This window comes from Rana temporaria, chromosome 10, assembly GCF_905171775.1.
Source record: "Rana temporaria chromosome 10, aRanTem1.1, whole genome shotgun sequence".
Taxonomy (NCBI): domain Eukaryota; kingdom Metazoa; phylum Chordata; class Amphibia; order Anura; family Ranidae; genus Rana; species Rana temporaria.
The window spans coordinates 29,400,846-29,422,813 of NC_053498.1; the positions used below are offsets into that span (position 1 = coordinate 29,400,846).

The 21,968-nt window shown below is 42.5% G+C and overlaps 1 protein-coding gene across 1 annotated transcript; it reads left to right on the plus strand.

Moving 5' to 3' along the window:
• The first annotated feature begins 5,201 nt into the window (after positions 1-5,201).
• On the plus strand, positions 5,202-15,392 carry LOC120916484 (trypsin-3-like). Its single transcript, XM_040327470.1, has 5 exons — positions 5,202-5,310; positions 8,126-8,291; positions 9,739-9,998; positions 12,813-12,949; positions 15,188-15,392. The coding sequence occupies exons 1-5, from the start codon at positions 5,271-5,273 to the stop codon at positions 15,335-15,337; spliced, it is 753 nt and encodes a 250-aa protein (XP_040183404.1). The 5' UTR covers positions 5,202-5,270; the 3' UTR covers positions 15,338-15,392.
• The last annotated feature ends 6,576 nt before the right edge of the window (positions 15,393-21,968 follow it).

Below are 21,968 nucleotides of genomic sequence, written 5' to 3' on the forward strand. Positions count from 1 at the left end.
GCGAGAAATTTGGGGCTACCATTGTTGATCTCCTGAAAATGATAGTTCCCCATCTACCTTTGTCTTTTCTGTTTTGCGACATCATTCCAGAGCAAGCATGACAATTTGGAATTTTAGGAATTAAGATCCTTGTTCCCAGCCAATGAGTTGTAATGTGAATGTACTGAAGCTAATGAATAAAGCATGAAGAAAGAAGTAGTAAAAAGTGAATGCCAGTGTTGCCAAATCTACCAAACTGAAATTTACAGACATAACACCCAAAATGTACTGGCACAGCCAAGTTTTTACTGGCATTTCCAAAATTACAGTTTTATGTTTCAATGATTTTTATTTAGGTTTTCCAATACAAACTCGACTTTTCATTGCAGTTTGTTAAAACAGGATTTGGGAATCATATATTTCTTATGTCAAGGCACTTGAGGGTCAAATCTTAACATCTACCATGTCCAGAAGGATTTTTGAATGTGGACTGAATCACATTAACAGGACAATAAACCCTGCCCAGGTCGACCATGTCCAGGACTTCAAGTCCTTCTCCATTCCCAGGCCATCTCAGGTGAACCAAAATCACAGTTTTAAGTGCAAATTATTTAGGCTACAAACATATACAATATGCAATTATCAATATGTTGTTAGGTAGATAATAAGGCAAAAAACATATTTCCCATTTTATTTTCTATATAGTAAGTAGTTCAGGGACAGGCTTTAGGAGGACAAGAAATTAGAATGGGTGGCACAAACACATAAAATTTGCTCTCACAGTGACACTGACAGTGTGCAGTAGCACAGATGATGAAGAGACCTCATTGACACAACACATCCCCTCCTGAGTCACAGTGACAGTCTCTCTCCAAGCCCAGTGATCCCTCCAGTCCACTCCAGTCTAAACTGCACTGACGGTCCCAGCCTGCCTTGCTCCCATACCGCAGACAAGGCTCTGGCCGCTCTGCTTGGTTCCATTGCACCATGACATCACGCGATGTGCCCAGGCACCGCCTCCGTCAGAACCACCCAATCACACTGTAGTAGGCACTCAGATGATCTCAGCTCCGAACCAAGCTGAGCATCACAGCCATTATTTTTTACTGGCAACCCTTTGCATTTACTGGCAGGAGAAAATTGCCTGTTTTTTACTGGCTGCCAGTAAAATTACTGACGGTTGGCAACACTGGTGTATGCTCATGCAGAGGCTACTGGTTAGTAACTCTCCAAGTCCAGCAATTACCTTTACTGCATAGATTCACAAAAGAAAAACATTTTTTGAGTCCATTCAAGGTCCTTTTGTTAACTGAAGGCCCAATTAAGTTTTTTTTTCTGAACTCTGAAACACTTTAGTTTTTTCAGTGTAAGCTAATTATTCAATTTGGACTCAAATTATTTGGTCTGGCACTCGTTCCGTTGGTGCATGTTTTTTTTTTTTTTACTGAATAGATTTTGACAGCAAAGATACTACCATTTTCAGAAGGAAAGGTCAGCTATGTCTCATTTCCTCACAACAGGTTTTCTTTTTAAAAATGGATCTGACCCCAAACCATAATAGTTTCTGTTTATTGCACAATTGAACTTTCGGTTTTAAATCAGCTAAATACATTGCAGATGGATGAAAACAACAGCTGTGGATCGTCTAACAGTTTATGATCCATTATGTAGCGCCCCCTTACTTCCAGTATGGGCACTACGCTAGTTAATGGGGAATGGGAGAGTTATTTTGCTCCCATTCACAATTTGTCAAATTTAGGCTGCTGTCATTCCAGAAATATCCTGTAGGTCAGCCTGCGCTTCAGGGGTGTTGTTTCCACAGCTAGAGGGGTTCTGGCAGAGCATTTTTTTCCCAGCAGCCAATTAGAGGAGTTTTCCCTCACGGGGCATGCTGGGGGAGAGTATATCTGTGGCAGACGCCATCTTTATTGGTTCTTCCCGCGGGTTCCAGGCGCGGCATCCACCTTTAGGGTGTGCGCATCCAACGGACCCCGGCGATGGTCTTCCAGGCCGGGGACAAATGCTACGTGGAGCTCTATGTTGCTGAGAGGGGCCCCAGTGACTTACTGGGTCCCCAGTTCTATTGAGAGGATACCAGGCTGGGTGCCGTTCGATTGGGGGATCGGCTTGAGGAGAACCCGGAGGCAGGTTATCCAACAGGGCTTGAACGAACCAATCGGGGATCTGGTGATCGGAATGCTAACATGTATGCTTTTCTGTTGTCCGGTGACCTATGCTAAAAACCTACTGGGAGGATTCGCTCAATTCATCCATTAGGCTTATTCAAAGTAATAGGCCTGTGGCAGAGGCCCTAGAGCCAGGTCTGTGAGAGAGATCCGTTCCTCCCAGCAATCTAAAGTGACACTTCGGCTGCCAGGCTTGTGACAGGAGTCTGTCCGGGGGCATTTCACCCACTCTGGCTAGAGTGGCGACGAACCGCAATTTGGTACTACTGAGAGCAGGATTGCTCAGTTCTTATCCAGGCCTGATACCGCAAAGTTCTTCCTCTTTCTTCATCAATCTTTTCTTCCTACTTGATTTTGATGTTGGCCGTGTTGGCCTGAAAATAAAGCATTGGAAAACTTATATTCATTGTCTGGACATTCGCTCAATACTCTGTTCTCCAACTGCACCCCTAGACAACACTAAGGTAACTTAATACGCCGATCACAACAACAAATCAGCGGCTCCTTCGGGGGTAGCGCTACAATAAAAAGCCGACAACAGCCTGAGTAGAAAAGCCTATCCCATCAGCAAGCTGAACGGTGGGATTCTTTCTCTCCTGGTGGAAGCAGTTGACTTTGCAGAGGTCTGAAAAACCTTCTGCTGTGTTAGAGCCAAATCCTAACAATCAGAAGGGAGCACATAGGTGTGACTTGGCAGGGGGCATGTTGGACCTCCGTAGAAAGATCACCGCTTCCACACAGATAGAAAAGGTCTTTCTCTGCAGTATGCTACCATGGGTTAGATTGTTCTGCTCCTTGTGGCTACTTTCAAAAGAAAAAACTAAGACTTTGCATTACTTTTGTTTTGATGCTATTGGAATGTATTTAGCTGATTGAAATAGAAAGTTGCATTGCAAATTTTTAATTAATGTAAATTACATGTTTTATTTGGGTTATTTATAGTCAATAGCACACTGGCAAGTCTATCATTGTTTTAGTGCAATGTCATCCTTCAGCAAAACACGAGAACCATGGCTTTCTAAGTGGAAACCTTCAGTTACAGATGTACTAGAAAGTGTTACAAGTTTAAGTTCTGTTCGTTACCCTGGGGCAGTTTTGTGAACACACCTCCACCTAAGCCTCTCGGTGTGCTTTTAGGTTCATGTGGCGAGTCACTGATTCCAGTAACGGCTGGTGCTCCATCAGTCAGGGGGGGGCAGGCATACAGACCTGACTACAGACATTGCCCCCCCCCCCTGTTGCTCCAGCCTGCCAGCCCACCCAAACACTCCCCCTCCTCCAGCCCACCACTGCACACCATATCCACCCCCCCAGTTGCCGGCTCGCTTGCCCTTTGGCCTGCACTTACCCATGCAGGTCATGGCTGCGGCAGTGGCTTCCCCCCTCCGTCTCCTCCATGTCCCAGCCATCGTGTCTCCTCCCAGCCAATTGGGTCTTCGGACTCCCGGCCAATGGGGTCTTAGGACTCCCAGCCAATAAGGTAACAGGTAACAACAAAAACCTGGGGAATGCCCAGGGAAAAACCAAGCCTACTTACCGACCAGCTTGCAGAAAACCAATTAACCTGTCTACAGTATGCGTTAAAAACAGGGGTTTTGTCCGCACGCATTTGCAAACGCATGCGTGAGCCACAGAGCCATCCTGTCTCCTCCCAGGCAATAGGGTCTTAGGACTCCCAGCCAATAAGGTAACAGGACCCGCTTCCTGATTGGCCAGGACGAAAAACAGGAAGACATTACTAATGTCACAAAACTGGGTGGGCACTGCGCACTGAGCCCACCCTTACAAAAAAAATAAAAAAATCCATTAAAATTCATGCGTCGGGCGCCCTGCATGTAGATTAGGGGCCAGATGCATGGATTGTGGTGGGGGTGCATGTGCGCCCCTAATGAGCAGTGGCCACTGACTGATTCCTTATTACACACATCCATGGCTGCTTGATAAAGTACAATCAATCTGTGGAAATTTAGTTATTGCTTGCCATCCTCTCTACTGGAAATTATTATACGTTCAGGGCTTTTTTTTCCTCAGAAAATAGATGCTGGTCTCTGCAAACTTCCCACCCAAGAGCACCAATCCTGTGTACCACCCAAACCCAATACCATCCTTTTTAGAGAGAACTGAACCAAGTATCAAATTGTGATACTAAGTCATTTGTATGGAATCTGTAAATGATGAAAAGAAAAGCAGTAAAGTAGATTCACCCAGCAACAATAGACCCCCTGTAACAAAAGACCACCACAGCAACAATAGATCCACCACAAGAACAATAGATTTCTGCAGCCAGCCACAATGGATCCCTCCCTCAACAGTAGATTCCTCCAAGCAACAATTACTCCAACAGCAACATAACACCCCCTTGGTAATAATAGACTCCTCTCTTAACCATAGATACCCCCACCAACAATACATCCCTCTGCAGCCAGCACCATTAGACCCTCTAGCATACCCCAGCACCCGTTGTCAATATATACATTCACTGCTTGAGGTGCCAGAAGTGCCTTTAATATGTTTACTAAGCTTTCAAGTGATATGTAGAAATGCTAAGTAGAGGGATAGTCAGCTGAATGTATATGGATGATGCTATGACATGTAAGCAATGACAAGTTTCAAGATTGCTTTTAATTCGTTTGTAATAAAATGTATAGATTTTAGAAAAATACATTGTTTGTGAATTCTTTGACCCTCTCATAAATATAAAAGAAGTTCTTATCACGGTTTCCAACAGGCTTCTGACGTAAACCATAGTTGTGATATTTACTTACGTGGGAAGTAGTGCTGAGATATAAATAGATGGGAAATTAGCACCTTTATATATTAAACTTTGCTTCACCAAATATTCTTCCAATTTATGTATAAAAATATACCCCAAATAAATAGGAACCAAACAAGCTGATGACAAATGTATGTGTCTGTCACTGTTTTTTTTCCGAGGCATTCACTGAAATATCTTTGCAGATATGGGAATTGTCAGGTGTCTGGAGGTGAGTCATGGGAACGGACAATCTGCTGACTCTGCAGACCTTTATAAACCTTGTCCGGAGCTGACAACGGTCCATTCAAAATTTCAGCAACTCCAAGAAGAAGAGTTACCATCAGCTCACTATGCTTTATATCTGGATATGCCTGTTCCTGGGGCTTGCAGGTAAAACCTAATCATTTTCACACCTCATTATCATTTCTGTTGTAGCTTGAATTAGAAATTGTTTGGAAGTGTAAGTATATGCCAATTTTATTTTCTGTTTTGGATAGAATGCAGAAGGATTAGAAACTTAATCGTTTTTTTATTTTATTTATTTAAGTAGATTCACCTTCTCTATTTGTCCTAGGCATCAGTGCCACCAAGATAGTAAGTGTTGGGAAACTCAACATTTTAAAGATGTCATCAGAACAAAAAAAAAGGGGGGCCTTTTCCAAAGGGGACAGATGCCCAGTGACCACTGTCCAAGAGGGTAATTGCCCTCACTTAGGGGGGATTTTTACGCTCACTTTCTGTTCCATTCCTGTGACAAGAAGAGAAGATAAATCTCCCTAATGGGATACAGACAAGAAAATAAGATGGCAGATTTATTAACCATGTCATACACTCTACAGAATAAAAAATAGCTATACATACAATCATATACATATACAATATGCATATAGAGTTTATTGTAACATACAGATTTTTTAATTTTAAGGTACATAAAGGAAAAGGCAGAGTTAGCGGATACTGACCAGATACATAGTTAGTCAGGTTGAAAAAAGACAAGACCATGCAGTTCAACCATAAAAAAAAACAAAAAAAACATTGTACAATCCCATATACCCAATTCTATACCCATAGTTGATCTAGAGGAAGGCAAAAACCCCCAGCAGAGCATGATCCAATTTGCTACAGCAGGGAAAAAAATCCTTCCTGATCCCCCGAGAGGCAATCGGATTTTCCCTGGATCAACTTTACCTATAAATGTTAGTACACAGTTATATTATGTACATTTAGGAAAGTATCCAGACCTTTCTTAAAGCAATCTACTGAGCTGGCCAGAACCACCTCTGGAGGGAGTCTGTTCCACATTTTCACAGCTCACAGAAAACTTTCCGCATTTGGAGATGAAATCATTTTTCCTCTAGATGTAAAGAGTGCCCCCTTGTCTTTTGTGTTGACTGTAAAGTGAATAACTCAACACCAAGTTCACTATATGGACCCCTTATATATTTCTACATGTTGATCATATCCCCCCTTATTCTGTTCTTCTCTAGAGTGAATAAATTCACTCTTAAAGTATTAATTTCTTTATAAGATGGTCACTGACGCATATCTAGTCCCTACATGTTTCGCCAACATTGGCTTCCTCAGGGGATTGTATGATCACCAGTGTAATAAATGGCTCAAGGGGAGCCCAATAGTAGGCATACACTCAGGCCAATCCAGTAACCGTAACATAGGGGGGTATTTCTGTCGCCACAGGGAGCACAGAAGAGCCAAGATAAACTCTGCTTTTAAAAATAGTGTGAGTACAGGGGTGCCAGTTGTTCAATTTGCAAGTTGAAAATGTATATCCAGTGCAGGAATGTTCACTTGCACAGAATCCTGCTGGACAACAGGGGTAACCATCATGTGCTGTTATTCTGTGTAAGTCAACAGTCCTGCACTGGATATACATTTTCAACTTGCAAATTGAATTACTGGCGCCCCTGTACTCACACCTTTTTGTAAGCAGAGTTTATCTTGGCTCTTATGTGCCCCCTGTGGCAGCACTTATACCCCCCTCTTTTACGGTTACTGGATTGGCCTGAATGTATGCCTACTATTGGGCTCCCCTGAGGAAGCCAATGTTGGCTAAACATGTAGGGACGAGATATGCATCAGTAACCATCTTATAAAGTAATGAATTCTTTGGCCAGTATCAGCTAATGCCCCGTACACACGATCGGAAATTCCGACAGCAAAAGTCTGATGTGAGCTTTTGAGTGACCATGAGTATGCAAGCCAAGCTTGAGCTGAATTCCGTTGGAAAAACCATCCAAGGTAAATTCGATCGTGTGTATGCGGCATAACTCTGCCTTTTCCTTTATGTACCTTAAAAAAAATTGTATGTTGTAAAGAAATGTATACCTTTTACGAAATATCTGTATTTGTTTATATTGACACCACTATAATCCCTAAATATACTTATTTTCCTTTGCCTTTTAATACAAGGCATGAGGTGCTGGATCATTTAAGGTCACCCTACTCACACCTTTAAAAATATGCATATAGACTTGCCATCAGCTTTCACTGTAAACATGGTGGTCAAAGGTATGGTGACAAAAGTTAAAGCGTAGTTTCACCCAGAAATGGAACTTCCGCTGCATTCTCAAATATCAGACTCTCTCTCTCTCTCAAACAGCAGTCTCAGAGCAAAGCAAAAGGTGAACTTTTACCCCCAACCCGCAGAAGCACATACTGACCATTCCTTCACTCCCTCTTCACATAGTTCAGCTGCTGGGAACAAGAGGAGCTGCCCTGTCAATGGACATAGTCATTCAAGTTGTAGGTGCCGCAAGGTTATGGACTCTGCTGATGTGACAAGTCCAGTGCTTGGTGATTTTCCCAGCACTCTCACATAAAGTCAGTGTGCATAAGCATCCATACCCCAAATACCTGGTTAGTATTTAGTTTGCTCTTGCTGGCTGAACATAGCAGCAGGGAAGCAAAGGGAAGGTAATAATATGCTCTTGGGAAATGGGAGTAAATGATTAACTTTCCCAAAAGTTGCACCTCTACAATTAAGCCCAATGTGAGTATAACTTGTCAGAGAGGCGCAACTGATGGGCTGGGATCTGAGCTGAAGCCTGTCTATCATTTACCTGACATTGGAGTTGAATACAGTGTGCAGGGGTACTTGTATGCCATATTTCCCAACCGTTGGCAGCATACATTGGGTTCTGTTTTACTAAGTATCTGTAAACAAAAATGCTTTTTGATTCCTTTGCAGCCGCTGCTCCTTCGTATGATGATGATGATAAGATTATTAATGGCTATGAGTGTGCCCGTTATTCCCAACCTTGGCAGGTATATTTCACCGTTCTTGGAGACCAATGGTGTGGTGGATCCCTAATCTCATCACGGTGGATCATATCTGCAGCACATTGCTATCAGCCGTAAGTTCCGTGATTCTTCTTTGTAGATTGGTAATAATTGGCAATACAGAACACAGATCAAGCCAGTGGCCTAGGGCTGAAATGGCTTGGGTTTCTGAATAGGATCAAAGAATCCTAGATTAGCCATAAAATGGAAATCTGTAGTTGTCTGAATCTTCATAGCAATGGGATATCCCTCCATTACCTTGAGTCCCTGCAGTAACACAGTGTTATTACCTGTTGATCCTGCATGTAATTCCAGTATTTTTCCACTTTATCGGGCCAAGTGATCCAGCAAAAGTGGAAGCTAGATAGGTTTGGATAATCCATTATCACTAATAGGGCTGGTTACAATGGCCGGCTTCTGTTCCTTTAAAGTTTGAAATCATTAAACAACATAATACATCAATTAAGATAAAGGACTATGCCCACAAACCAAATGCTATCTTATGTCTATGGTTTATTTAAAATATTGCCTTATATTATATTTATGATACTTGTGAGTAGTGCAAGTAGCCACAAAGTCACCCAATACCGAAAATAGGATAGATTATAATGATTAGAAACAAGTTAATATTTAGCTAATAAAGCAAAGTTGCCTGTGAGATCATGCACATCTTTACTGTAATATCAAGAGAGGAATATTTAGTGGGTGGTGTTCAAAGGGACGTTTTTTTTAATGCCAAGGCATGGTGGCCACTGGCCTAGTGTACCATGTTTTTTGTGCTACCAAAAAGACTTGAGGTAGAAAAACACAGTCACATCCTCTACACCTTCACTTTTAATATCCAAAGACCTGCAAAGATCTTTTGGCCATATTACTGCTTTGGGTCAAGAATTTACTTACTACTTTAATTTCAATCGTTTTTATATTGGATTATTCAAAAAAAAGGAGAACACCATTGTTGCATTATGACCTACAATGTAACACTAATAGCTAGATTCACATAGAGTTAGGCTGGCGCATCAGTAGATACGCCGACCTAATTCGGAATCTGCGCCATCCTAAGTTTAAGTGTATTCTCAAACAGAGATACACTTAAACCTATCTAAAATACGACAGCTTGCGCCATCGTATCTTAGGGTGCAATATGTAGGCTGGCCGCTAGGTGGCGCTTCCATTGCGTTTGGCTTAGAATATGTAAATCACTAGATACGCCTATTCACGAACGTACATACGCCCGTCGCAGTAAAGATACGCCATTTACGTAAGGCATTTTCAGCGAACAGGGGTCTTTGATCACTCAGTTCTCACTGTTAGAGCTGGCAGGGGACAGCAGCAGCATTGGATTGATTCTGCAGCCATCAAGGTATGTATGTTTATTTTCATTACTGCTCTATTAAATTGTTTAGCCATGAATGTTATTTATAGAAATCCTCTACATTTTGCACGTTGTAGTCACCCTTTATTTAATAAAGTATATTGATATCTAAAGTTCCTCTTTATTCTTATATCCAACTTATACAGGCCCCAGTACCTAACTGCTCACCTTGGGGAACATGATGTTAGTAAACAAGAGGGGACAGAACAGCGTATCCGGGTGGAAAAGGCTATAAAGTACTCCAGCTACAACTCTAAAACCTTAGATTATGATTTCATGCTGGTCAAACTAGCTGAGCCTGCCCAGTTCAATCAGTATGTTCAACCAATCCCAATAGCCACATCCTGTCCAACGGTGGGAAGTCAGTGCCTGGTGTCAGGCTGGGGGAACACAAGAATCATTGGAGGTAAGTTCATTGCCTGGGTTTTACAAATAGTTGTTTTGAAGCTGAACTTTATTCAGTAAAAACATCAAATGCATTTAATCCAAGAACCTCATCATATATATACCCAAAATAAAATGACCTGTTTTAATCTCAGACCTGTATAACCTGCATGACAGCAGCCTGGGAGAGAAAGGGAAAGTCTGAGGCTTGCACATGCTCTGACTACAAACATGCTGAAAGAAGGAAACAGCAGAATGAGGACTTTAGCCTCCACACAAACACATTGCTGGATGCCCGATGTTTATGTGCTGCGCATGCTCAAGGAAACTAATTGGCAATGAGTAAATTCAATCAGTGCACACAAAAAATGCCTAAAAGCTATAAAATTATAAAGCCACGCTGTAACGGAACCCCCAAATGGGACAGGGGTTAAAGCCGTTTAAGATATTCCATTCCCGAACCCAAGACAGCTACCGACAACCCACAGTCAGGCAGTCAGTCAGGCAAATTAACCCCAATAACGAGACACACAGCTCTGTTTGAGGTTCCACACGAATAGACCCTTTAATGAGAAAATCAGGCTCTTATATACAGTTAGGATCATGCAGTAACCAAAATGAACAATGACTCAACTCCACACACATCATACAATGAGCTCCAATACACATATTTTTGGTAGACATCATGACTCCAAATCTGACCTAATTTGCATGAGCTAATTAACTACAGCTGATGTCACAGACACATGACCTTTAGACTGTCTGTTAACTTGCAATACACATTTATCACAGGACTCCTTCACACAATACAGGGTCCATTAGCACAAACCAAAATGACAGACCCTCAAGAGCCATCCTAGATTCATTTACATCACAACAGACAACATTAACACCTACCAGTATGTGTCCCCACATTGAATGAGTCACTCTTTCAATTAACCTGTTGAGTTCAGAATCAACAACCAGTAATAGTTCAAGATATCCTGGAATCTATTGTGAATTACAGACCCATGTTAAAGCAATCCAAGGTATTTTCTAAAAGTCTTTATATATTTATTTCCTGGCTCATACTTTGTAAGAGCTTCTGGGTCCCACGGCCCTCCGCGACACACGCCTATTGTAATAATGCATGCATGAATGGTTTTACAGGTGGAGACAACTGACTTTTGTTTTACCTACTCAACTTTTCTGACTGTTTTTCACTAGTTTTGCATTTGGCCTAGGGTCAGTGTCACTACTGGTAGCATGAGGTGATATCTGGACCCTATAGAGTTTGCACAGGCAGTCCAACTTCCTCAGGATGGCACATCAATACATGTCATTAACAGAAGGTTTTCTGGGTCTCCCAGCAAAGTCTCAAGGGCATGAAGGAGATTCCAGGAGAAAAGCAGTTACTCTAGGAGAGATGGACAGGGCTGTATAAGGTCTGTAACCCATATTCAGCTCCTTTGTGCAAGGAGGAATAGGATGAGCATTGCCAGAGCCCTACAAAATGACCTCCAGCAGGCCATTGGTGTGAATGTATCTGACCAAACAATCAGAAACAGACTTCATGTGGGTGGCTCGAAGGCCTGAAGTCCTCTAGTGGGCTCTGTGCTCACTGCCTGGCACAGTGGAGCTTGATTGGCATTTGCCATTGAACACCAGAGTTGGCAGGTTCGCCACTGGTGCCCTGTGCTTTTCACAGATGAGAGCAGTTTCACACTGAGCACATGTGACGGACATGAAAGGGTCTGGAGAAGCAGTGGAGAACATTATGCTGCCTGTAACATCGTTCAGCACAATGCATAAGATAGGGGGGGACCACCGGTTCTCTTGTAGGGAGCACGAGCACACATGGTGATGAAAGCTGGTCTCCCCCCTCCGCTCCCCCTCTCCCTGCTGCCAGCTTTTTTCTGCTGAGAAAGACAGTCGTCCCTCAGTAATCTCCCTCTCAGCACTGGCTCTAATGTTAGCTCTGCTCCTAAATTTGTTATATCTGTTTCTCTCTCCCTCTGTCTCTCTGATCCCGGAATCTGTGTATTTTTTTCCATCTCATTTTCATTTTATTAACTCAGTTTTATCTTTTAGATTTAGCAGGAATTATGTGAGTTATGTTGTATTTGTGCCTGCATATAATTTTATTGTATTTTTAGCGAAATATCACTTTAATATTTTCTTGGGGGGGGGGCTGTCAGGTAGTCTGTATAGGGCCCTGCGTTTTCTATCAGCAGCCCTGCAGGAAGTGTGCAAAAGACACAGGAAAGCTCTTAATTCACTTCAACAAATACATTGTTTACACTTATACATAACATTGCAAAGTATTTTGTTATATCCATTTTATTTTTAATACCCCCAAAAAATTATCAAAAAAGGCTAGTTAGAGCTTACATACACTTTAAGCGAAGACTATTGCTGTGCCCTGCAAAGCACAAGTTGACTTCAAAGGAGTTGGGGCTCTTCAGTCTTTGGTTTATTGTTCTGGTTCCTTGAAATTTTTTGACTTTTTCATGCTTTTTCTGCTACCATTTTTTTGACAATTTTTGTATTAAGGAAGGGTTATATATTGTGCCATGTCTTTATTGCTGTCAATTTCCCATTGCAAGATTATTTCCACTTTCTGTATTGTCACCAGGACAAGAAGTCAGGGGAAAACCTCTTTAATACAAAACTGAACAAAATTGTTTTAGCTGGAACTCCACTTTAGTTAAAATACGTATTTAAAAGAAAAATGGCTCTGGTCATCTCCCAAAATAACGTAAAGGATAATGTAAAAATGTTGACATGTATAACATCACCTATATCTTAAATTACACTGCATTGTAGATAATAACACAAATATTTTACTTTTTTTCAGTGCAATATGCTACAAATTTACAATGTCTTGATCTCCCGGTTTTGTCCGACTCCAGCTGTAAAGCTTCCTATCCAAACCAGATCACTACAAATATGTTTTGTGCTGGTTACATGGAAGGTGGCAAAGACTCATGCCAGGTGAGCATTAAATATAAATATTCATAAATGTCTTTATATTGCATTTTTAGGATGGCAAGTATATCCGACTAGACCATATGGCTGCTATAGGACCAATGGCATTACTATTGCCTGGGCTATGGGACCCTTGTAAAGGATAGGAGGATTTAGTTAATCTTTAATGCCTGCATTACGAAAAGAAAAGTTGGGGTTGACATGTACCCCCATTCAGCCATAACATTATGACCACTGACAGGTAAAGTGAATAACATTGATTATCTCGTTACAATGGCATCTGAAAGTGGGTGGGATGAATCGGGCAGCAAGTGAACATTTCGTCCCTAAAGCAGAAAAAATGGGCAAGGATTTAAGCCACTTAGACTAAAATGTAATGTCTAAACGATTGGGTCGGAGAAACTCCAAAACTGCAGCTCCTGTGGGATGTTCCCGGTTTACAAGGACAGGACCTATTAAGTGTGATCCACAGAGGGAAAACCATTTAGCAAGCAACAGGATTGTGGGTGGCCAAGGTTCATGGATGCATGTGGGAGGGAAGGCTGGCCTATGTAGTCCAATAGAAGAGCTACTATTGCTCAATCTGCTAGAAAAGTTATTTCTGATTCTGATAGAAAGGTGTCAGAACACACAGGAATAGGGTTAACATTGTGCTTATTCCTATTCTCATAGATGAAACAAGTGTTATCCTTGAAGTGGAGGGGCACTGCAAGGATGGTTGTTGAATCATGCACTTGGAAGCTTGTTGTATGCAGAGAATACTTAACTTTCATGGAGGATTATCTTTATCATAGCTTTACATCATGTAGATAGAAACAGGAAGAGAACAATAAGGGCACACTTAGATACAGACAATACATCCTGTTATTACATTACTACAGATAATTATAATACTGCAGTGCCACCTGCTGGTATTAATTTGTATAATGCATATATATAGTTCACAATATAGAAAGCTACTTTCTGTTGCTTCTTTCAACATGAGGAAGTCCAATTCAAGGAACTCCAGAAGAAAGTATGGTTTTAAGCCTTAACAGAATGTGTGAAAATTGGAAAGCTTTATATTATTTGATAGGGTGAGAATATACAGGTTCAGATATCTCTCCTTTCAGAGGATGGAAGCCTGTGATATTGTGAATATCAAATGATGCTTTCATTGAGTTGACCTGTTTTTTGTTTTACATCAATAAGTTGTTCACACCTTGAAGACTCAGAATGCAACCCACTTTGATTTTACTGTTTACTATTCATTCTGAGACTTCATATTTTTAATCTACATAGCTGAATATGTGTTTACATCTGTATCATACTGTACAAATTTATGGGGTAGAACTCTAAGCCTAATTGCAGATAAAGGGAACCCATTTACACTAAATTGGAAAAAGTATTGGGACGCTTGCCTTTAAACGCACATGAACTTTATTGGCGTCTTAGTCCGTAGGGTTCAATATTGAGTTGGCCCACCCTTTGCAGCTATAACAGCTTCAACTATTCAGGGAAGGCTGTCCACAAGGTTTAGGAGTGTCTATGGCAGGGGTGGGCAATCTCGCCCCTCCAGCTGTGGTGAAACTGCAAATCCCATCATGCTTCTGCCTCTAGGAGTCATGCCTGTGTTTGTCAGGGTCTTTCAAAGTCTCAAGGGGCTTGTAGTTTCAAAACAGCTGGAGGGCCGAGTTTGCCCAGGCCTGGTCTATGGGAATGTTTTTTTAGAAGCGCATTTGTGAGGTCAGGCATTGATGTTTGACCATTCTTAACAAATGCGCATCTGGAAGAATGGTCAAACATTCCCATAGACACACTCCTAAACCTTGTGGAGCGACTTCCCAGAAGAGTTGAAGCTGCTATAGCTGAAAAAAGTGGGCCAACTCAATATTGAACCCTATGAACTAAGACTGGGATGCCATTAAAGTTCATGTGTGTATAAAGGCAAGCGTCACAATACTTTTGGCAATATAGTGTGTGTGTATATATAATTTATTATGACATAAAACTGCATGCAAGTTTGATACCTAATTATTATATTTAAATATATGGAATTATACAATAAAACTGAAATAAGTAATTTAATAAATAAAATGTGCCAGCAGCTATTACTTTTTTTTTTGCTTAGATTTTGACGTATAATATTAAATATAAACTTTCAGAAGCTGGAGGGAGGTTTATCCCACACAAGTAAACACAAAACTTATTAGTGGTCCTATCCTTTAAGGACTTTCCTGTAATGATGTACCTCTATTTTAACAGGGGGATTCTGGTGGACCACTGGTCTGCAATGGAGAGCTGTACGGAGTGGTCTCCTGGGGTAAAAACTGTGCAGAACGTGGATTTCCTGGTGTCTACAACAAAGTCTGCATCTATTCTAACTGGATTAAGAACATTATGGAGAGTAACTAAAGCCTATATTACACCAAAGCAAACATAAAATAAAGCATAGTACATGTTCACAGCATCTCTGAGTGTCTGTATTGCTTTTACTGCCTGTGGTTTTTAGGACTCTTGTGTGCATGATAAAATACCATCAAACTTTAAGCCACCAAGGTTTTTTACACAAAGATATTATATGTTATATTTCCACCTAGCCATAAAGTTGTTGTAGCGATAGAGCTAATAATACAAAACCTGTACAGACACCTGTTGTTCAGAAAGGTCTAAATATAACATGAAGGTAACCATCTAATGTGCAAGTCTATGCATTTATCTACATATACTGAGACTATGGTTGGTTATTAGCTGGCCTTAGCTGGCATTTCATAGGCTTCACAGGGAATTTAATAAATGCCTGATGGAGCTTAGTTTAATGCTACAGCCAACATTTCCATTAGGAGCTCTATTCTTCATTTTTAGACTAGAACTGATGTGCACATAAAAAAAGAAAAAACTGCCATAAAAAAGCATAGGGCACACGCGCCACTGTCATGGCGGCGCCCAGGAAAATGAGGAAAGGGGGGAGAGATTACTGGGGGCATCATTAGGGACCCCTGTATGCGTTTTTGTGGCAGAGCCTGCAGCGGAAGGAGGTGAGTGGTGTTTAAATTGACCGACTTCACTGAGCTTGTTCCTGGATGGCTATGTAAGAATACACCAGGTATGCACTTACACCCTCCAGTGGCGAAAACCAGGAAAGACATCCTACTCACAGAAGATAAATATAAAATTTAATTATCCTCTTCTTACCTTATCCACCCTGCAAGAAAAGCTACTATAAGGAGTTCCAGCTTCCACCCATCACGGCGGGCAAGTTGTGCCAACCTTCAGGTTTATCAAGGGTTCCTTAGAGAAACCTCATCCCTGGACCTGTAGAAGACTTTGCCAGAATTTTTTCGTGCCACAGTTGTATTAGTACACCAAAGTCTGGATCACAGAGCCCAGACCTCCGCAGAGAGTACCACCCATCTTAGGCTTTGATATCAGCCCGAGGTATGGATCTGGTTATAGCTCCTATGCCTCCACAGACAGACCATCAAAAGAGCATTTTCTTCTTAGCACATGTTGAACGTGACCAACCACCTTAAACACTGGCAAAAAAACGGAGGTACTCTCCATTTGGGAGGGGTCATATAGGGGAGGAACACAATTTTAATTGGGTTTGCCAGTGTCCAATCACCTGTGGTGACTACATAACCCATTAAGTAATTAAGGCTCTGTGTCCTGTGATGTATGATCAAGAAAATGCTATTTAACTGGTTGTCCTGCTTACCGTGTTGCACCAATGATTTAAAAAAACCTATGTAGCACTAACCCCGCAAGGGCTGTTGGTAACTGCACAGCCAGGCAACACACATTTTCCACTCGGACACAAGAAATCAGTCCCTGGGTTTGCTTTTGTGGTTTTTATTAGGGATAACAACTTGGATGGAGTAGAGGGGTTATGGAAAGCCCAACTTGACTAAAAAAACAGGTGGAGATAACTTCCTCCCTATTTACAGAGAAAAGATCCTGGACTGTTCTCCTTCCTGAACATAATCAGTCTTTAAAGCGGTCCACCCATTTCTGTGTTTATTAGATGTTAGTAACTACAAAAAGTGTAGCTGCTGACTTTTAATAAGCATACACCCACCTGTCCCATGGTCCAGCGATGCGGCCCCCTGAAGCCTTGCTTCTCTCCTTCCCCTCTCCACGGCGCCAGCATTGCAAGTGTGGGCACCTGGCTGGGACAGTTTGCGGCTTCACAGCCGGGTACGCACTGTGCATGCGCAAGTCGCGCTGCACATTGTGAATGGCTGGGCAATCTTCTGGGACCTGTGACGTGTCCTTGAAGATTGCAGGGAGGAAGGGGAAAGAGGAGAACTTCCACTCGGCGCTGCGGCACCATGAGCGGAAGTGGGATCTGGGTACCTGTCAAAACTAGGTACCCGCTCCCCCCCAAAAAAATATGACATGCCAAATGTGGCATGTCGGGGGGACAGGAGTCCTTATTTTTTCAACTTTCCATCTATTAAATCTTCTACCCTTGTTTGGATAGTAAAACATTTTTTTTTCTGCCAGTAAAATACCTTATACAGCCCACTTCCTGTTTCTTGTCTCTTGTCTGGTAAAAAGCCTAGGCTTATGACATCATGCACAGCTCTCACTCTTGTGAGAGTTTGCTAGGAAGGCATGGGGGTTAGTCATAGTGGGCCAATGAAAGCTGCAGAGCTGGAGGTGTGTCTCTGTGTAAATCCAGGAAGTGAACAGGCAGCAGTTAAAATGGTTGCAGCAGACTCAGTGGAGGGAGATTTCTGCAGCATAGTACAGAATCACAGTATAAATGCAGTAAAATAATATGCAATGTGGTTAGAGGAAAGTTTCAGAATGGCAAAGATGTTTTAATTATAAAATTGTGAGTGGGCTGCAGTTCCATTTTAAAGCGGAAGTTCCACTTTTTGGGTGAAACTCCGCTTTAAGGATAAGAAGCAAAAATCCCTTGTGGACTAGGATGTCTTAGCATGGGCGTCCTCTGAAATTTTTTGCCCATATAAATATAGCCTAGAGAATGTACAGACCCCCTTTCAGCACAAATGGACCCCCTTCAGCACAGATGGACCCCCCCTTCAGCACAGACCCTCCATTCTGCACAGACCCCTCCATTCAGCACAGATCCCCCCATTCTGCACATACTCCTCCATTCAGCACAGAACGACTTCCCCTTCAGTACAGACCCCCCATTCTGCACAGACCTCTCCATTCAGCACAGATGGACCACCCTTCAGCAAAGACCCCCCATTCTGCACAGACCCCTCTATTCAGCACAGATAACCCCCCCTTCAGCACATACCCCCTTCAGTACAGACCCCCCCTTAAGCACAGATGGACCCCCCCTCCCCCCATCCCATTTAGTACCTCAGATCAGCCATTAGCGTGGCACAGGCAGCAGGTCCCCTTCCTCTGTGTAGACAAACACTGGAGGGGGAGGCGGCTTCACTCTGCTCGCTGTGCCTGTGTAACATCCGGCCCGGGACTGCTCAGACAGCCCGTGGCGGTGAGACTCTTCAACACCTTCTCAATTTTCCAGGTGGGGGGGGGTCAATTGCCCCGCCCCCCTTGCCCTATGGAGCAGACACCCATGTGTCTTAGTCCCTTTGGAAAAACTCCCATGGAAAGGGATAAAAGGGTTAAGCATAGCACTGTAATTTTGAAAGCTTTCTACATGTGGCAGTCTTTCCCCTTTCCGAATCCCTGGGTGTGCTGATGTATTCACTCTGTCCTTCTTGCTTCCTGCTGCTCTTTAGGCAAGATTCCTCTTCAAGCCGTTCTGCTGAAAGGATCTTCCCAAGCCAGCCCGAGCCAAGCCTGGAGACAGTACCCCCCCTCCCCAGACCACCGACAGTACTCTTCCACCCAACTCCCCTGCTAGCATGACTCCACCATATTTAAGGGCTGGCCTAGCCACCCAGCCAGGAAGTTTTGCCTGAAGATTGATCAGACTCCCCCAGGTATGCAGATCAGAACCTCCTGGCCTCCACTCAGTAACTTCCTGAAGCTTCTACTGAAAGCTAGGAGCTTCCTGGAATAAAGAAAGATCACTGCTGCTCTCTCGTATTGTGCATGGTGACTAGTTGTCTCTCCACTTCCTCCCATAGTTTTCTGCTGGCATTTCATAGTGGATGGTGCCTGCTGTGGTTGTGTCCCTCCCACAGGTCTTATCTCTGCACAGGCAATAGGAAGCACACTTATGATATCCCTGTATAATTAACAAGATAATATCTGGGATTCCAAAGGCATTCAGTATACACAGTGAATGTATACCCTACATTTATATGGACGTTTGGCCATGTCTCCTACATGCCTATCCTCCTGGCACCAGTGTTTTGGCAGCGCTTGTAAACAAATGTAACGTGTTTAGGCACGTCTAACACTTAGGCATTAATTCATTTACCTGGGCAGAATAATCATTTATTCTGGCCATAAAGATGAATTAATGTTCAATTGCTAAATGCTCCAAGTGTTAACAAGCTTTTAGACACATTTAGACGTGTGTAGGTGCTTTTTTCTGCCAAAACGCTGCTGCTCCTGGATGCACTAGCAGTGTTTTTGTTCTGCCTCTAAACGCTTGTGTATGCATGGACACATATGATACCATACAGGGGCATTCGTAGGGCAGCCGGGTGACATTTCCTCCATGTTCCCCATTAACTTGTTGGTTGCCAAGTTCACATTGGAGGCCTACCCCATGGTGGGTTATTTGGGCTACCCCAGGTGGGTTATTTGGGCTACCCCAGGAAATGAACTGGGTAACTCATCCTAGCACAGGGATAACACCAATGCTCGGTACCAGGCAGGAGCCACGGTCATGCGAAAGTCCAAGTCCCTCAACTCAGAGATGACCACTTGTGTAGTGTTGTATGCAGTGTTCCTCCAGAAGATGATGTAGCCCCTTGTCCTACACACTTGAACAGGTGTTTGTGTTGCATTAGTAGGGACAAGCAGAGCCTATGCCCACTCCTCCAGTCAGTGTACCTCTGTTACCTTACTCCCTGTAACAGAATGGGGTTCCGGAACTCATGCATGCTCCATTTATCCCTTCTAGTTCCATACCAAGTGACCAGGTATTAAATATCCATAATACTAATGCACTCCGGATGACTGACAGAGACAGACAGGTAGGGAATAAGAAAAACATCAAACCCCCTCACTACCAAAGAGCCTGTCATCTATTCAGGTACCACACCAACAACCAGTTGCTGTTTTTCCTTCTGGTAAACCAAAGCACCTTCTCTGCAAGTTAACCTTTTGTAGTGATGTTTAACAGACTCAAATGTGTAAATTCAGAGGCACTTTCCTGAACTTTTGGCAGAACATATACAACATGCAGTCACTTCCTTTCTCTAACTTAATCTAACTGTGGCTGTGCCAGGTTACCAGTTCAGATGTAGCATCTTTGGGAATGGTCCAAACTAGAGATAACTCAAACAAAGCAAGCTTCTTAGGACATAACTCTGAGTTTCTTTGCATCCAGAGCCATTCTCGGTCCAACCGTGTCCCACCCAGGATCTGGGAGGCTTGACCCCAGAGTAAAATTTGCAAACACAAAATAAAAGGCATCATAAGCATTAACATCTTCCCTCCCCAGCCTGGGCAGCAGGTGCCAACTAAACACATACAGTAGTTAACCTGCCTACACATCCCCCTCCATTGCAATGCCGTCCCGGCTGCGAACATTACATGTACAAAAAGCACAAAAGTGCATTTGTACAAAAATAGACATATACAGTATATAGTACAAAATTAGCAATGTACAAAACTGAACAACATTCAAGTTCAACAAAAGAATAAGTGAGCAAAGTGCAACATGCAGTTCACACATAGAAGTCAGGATCAAACAGATAATTGGGTCGCCTGAAGTTGGGGTGTCTTTCAAGGATGCGACAGTATGATACAAATGACTGGGTTTAATGACCTTCACTCTGTCCATGTGAATATGCTGGCCGATGTTAAGTTTATTTATATAGGTGATGGAACTCTGTCACCTCACTCCCAGCAACAGAATGGGGTCCCGCTGATTACATAGCACGGACCTCATGCATTCTCCACTTCTTGTTCCAAACCAACTGACCAGGTATTAGATCTGCGTAATGCTAATCCAATCCTGATGACCGACCAAAACAGACAGCTAGGGGTGGAGCCGTACATCAAACCTCCTCACTACCACAGGACCTGTATCTATTCAGGTACCACACCAAAGACTGGTCCCTGTTCTTCCTTCCAGTTACCAATAGCAACTTCCTTGCAAGTTAACTTTTTGTTGTAGTGATGTTTCACAGAGCCCAATGTGCTATTCCAGACCCTGGTTCCTTAGAAAGACACCAGGAGCCAACATGCACCCCTTGAGTAACTTCAGATCAGACTTTGAGCAGAGAAAGCAACTGTACTGAAGTTTTAGCAGAACATGTACAACATGCAGTAATGTCCTTTCTCTAACTAAACTTAACTGTGGCTGCCCCAGATTACCTATATGGTCTAGCATCTTTGGAAAGAGTCCAAACTGGAGATAACTTGAACAAAGGAGTTCACGTCCCTGGGAGTATTCCAATGGATTTGCATTACAAGCTGACCAGCAAGCTTCTTCAGGAAGCTCTGAGTTTACATGCATCAAAAGCCATTCTAGGTCTTTCCCTTACTCCTGGGATGAGGAAGGGGGTGCTTTTGGACACCTAAAACTCCTTGGAAATCTTTTGGTTGTTCTTAATTTTTTTTTTGTTAAAGAACTCATGCAGATAGTTGATAAAGGAGACATCAGATAGAATTCACACTAAGTGCCTTGAATATTTTATTTTAGAGGTTTACAACTTTAACTTTTCAGATAGGTGGGTGTGGTGCAATAATTCAACTGCTCACAAAAAGTATAATAAAAGACATTTACTTCGCTTGGATTAAAAGGTATATTACAGATGATAAACTAGCTACACACAGCACAATGATCTTTTATTTACAGACACTCAGGAAAGAACCCTGGAGGAACTCAATCAGCTTTCTTCCAAAGATATGCAATACCCTTGAGGGGTCACTTTGTACCTCACTAAAAACTAGTTACCATCAGGTTGACCAA

What these genes read in the sequence shown, in the direction of transcription:
- LOC120916484 (XM_040327470.1), top strand. Translation starts at nt 5,271, where the DNA reads ATGCTTTATATCTGGATATGCCTGTTCCTGGGGCTTGCAG. An exon ending in GAACACAAGAATCATTGGAG is followed by an intron (nt 9,999 to 12,812) that starts GTAAGTTCATTG and finishes ACTTTTTTTCAG; the next exon opens with TGCAATATGCTACAAATTTA. An exon ending in GTGGCAAAGACTCATGCCAG is followed by an intron (nt 12,950 to 15,187) that starts GTGAGCATTAAA and finishes CTATTTTAACAG; the next exon opens with GGGGATTCTGGTGGACCACT.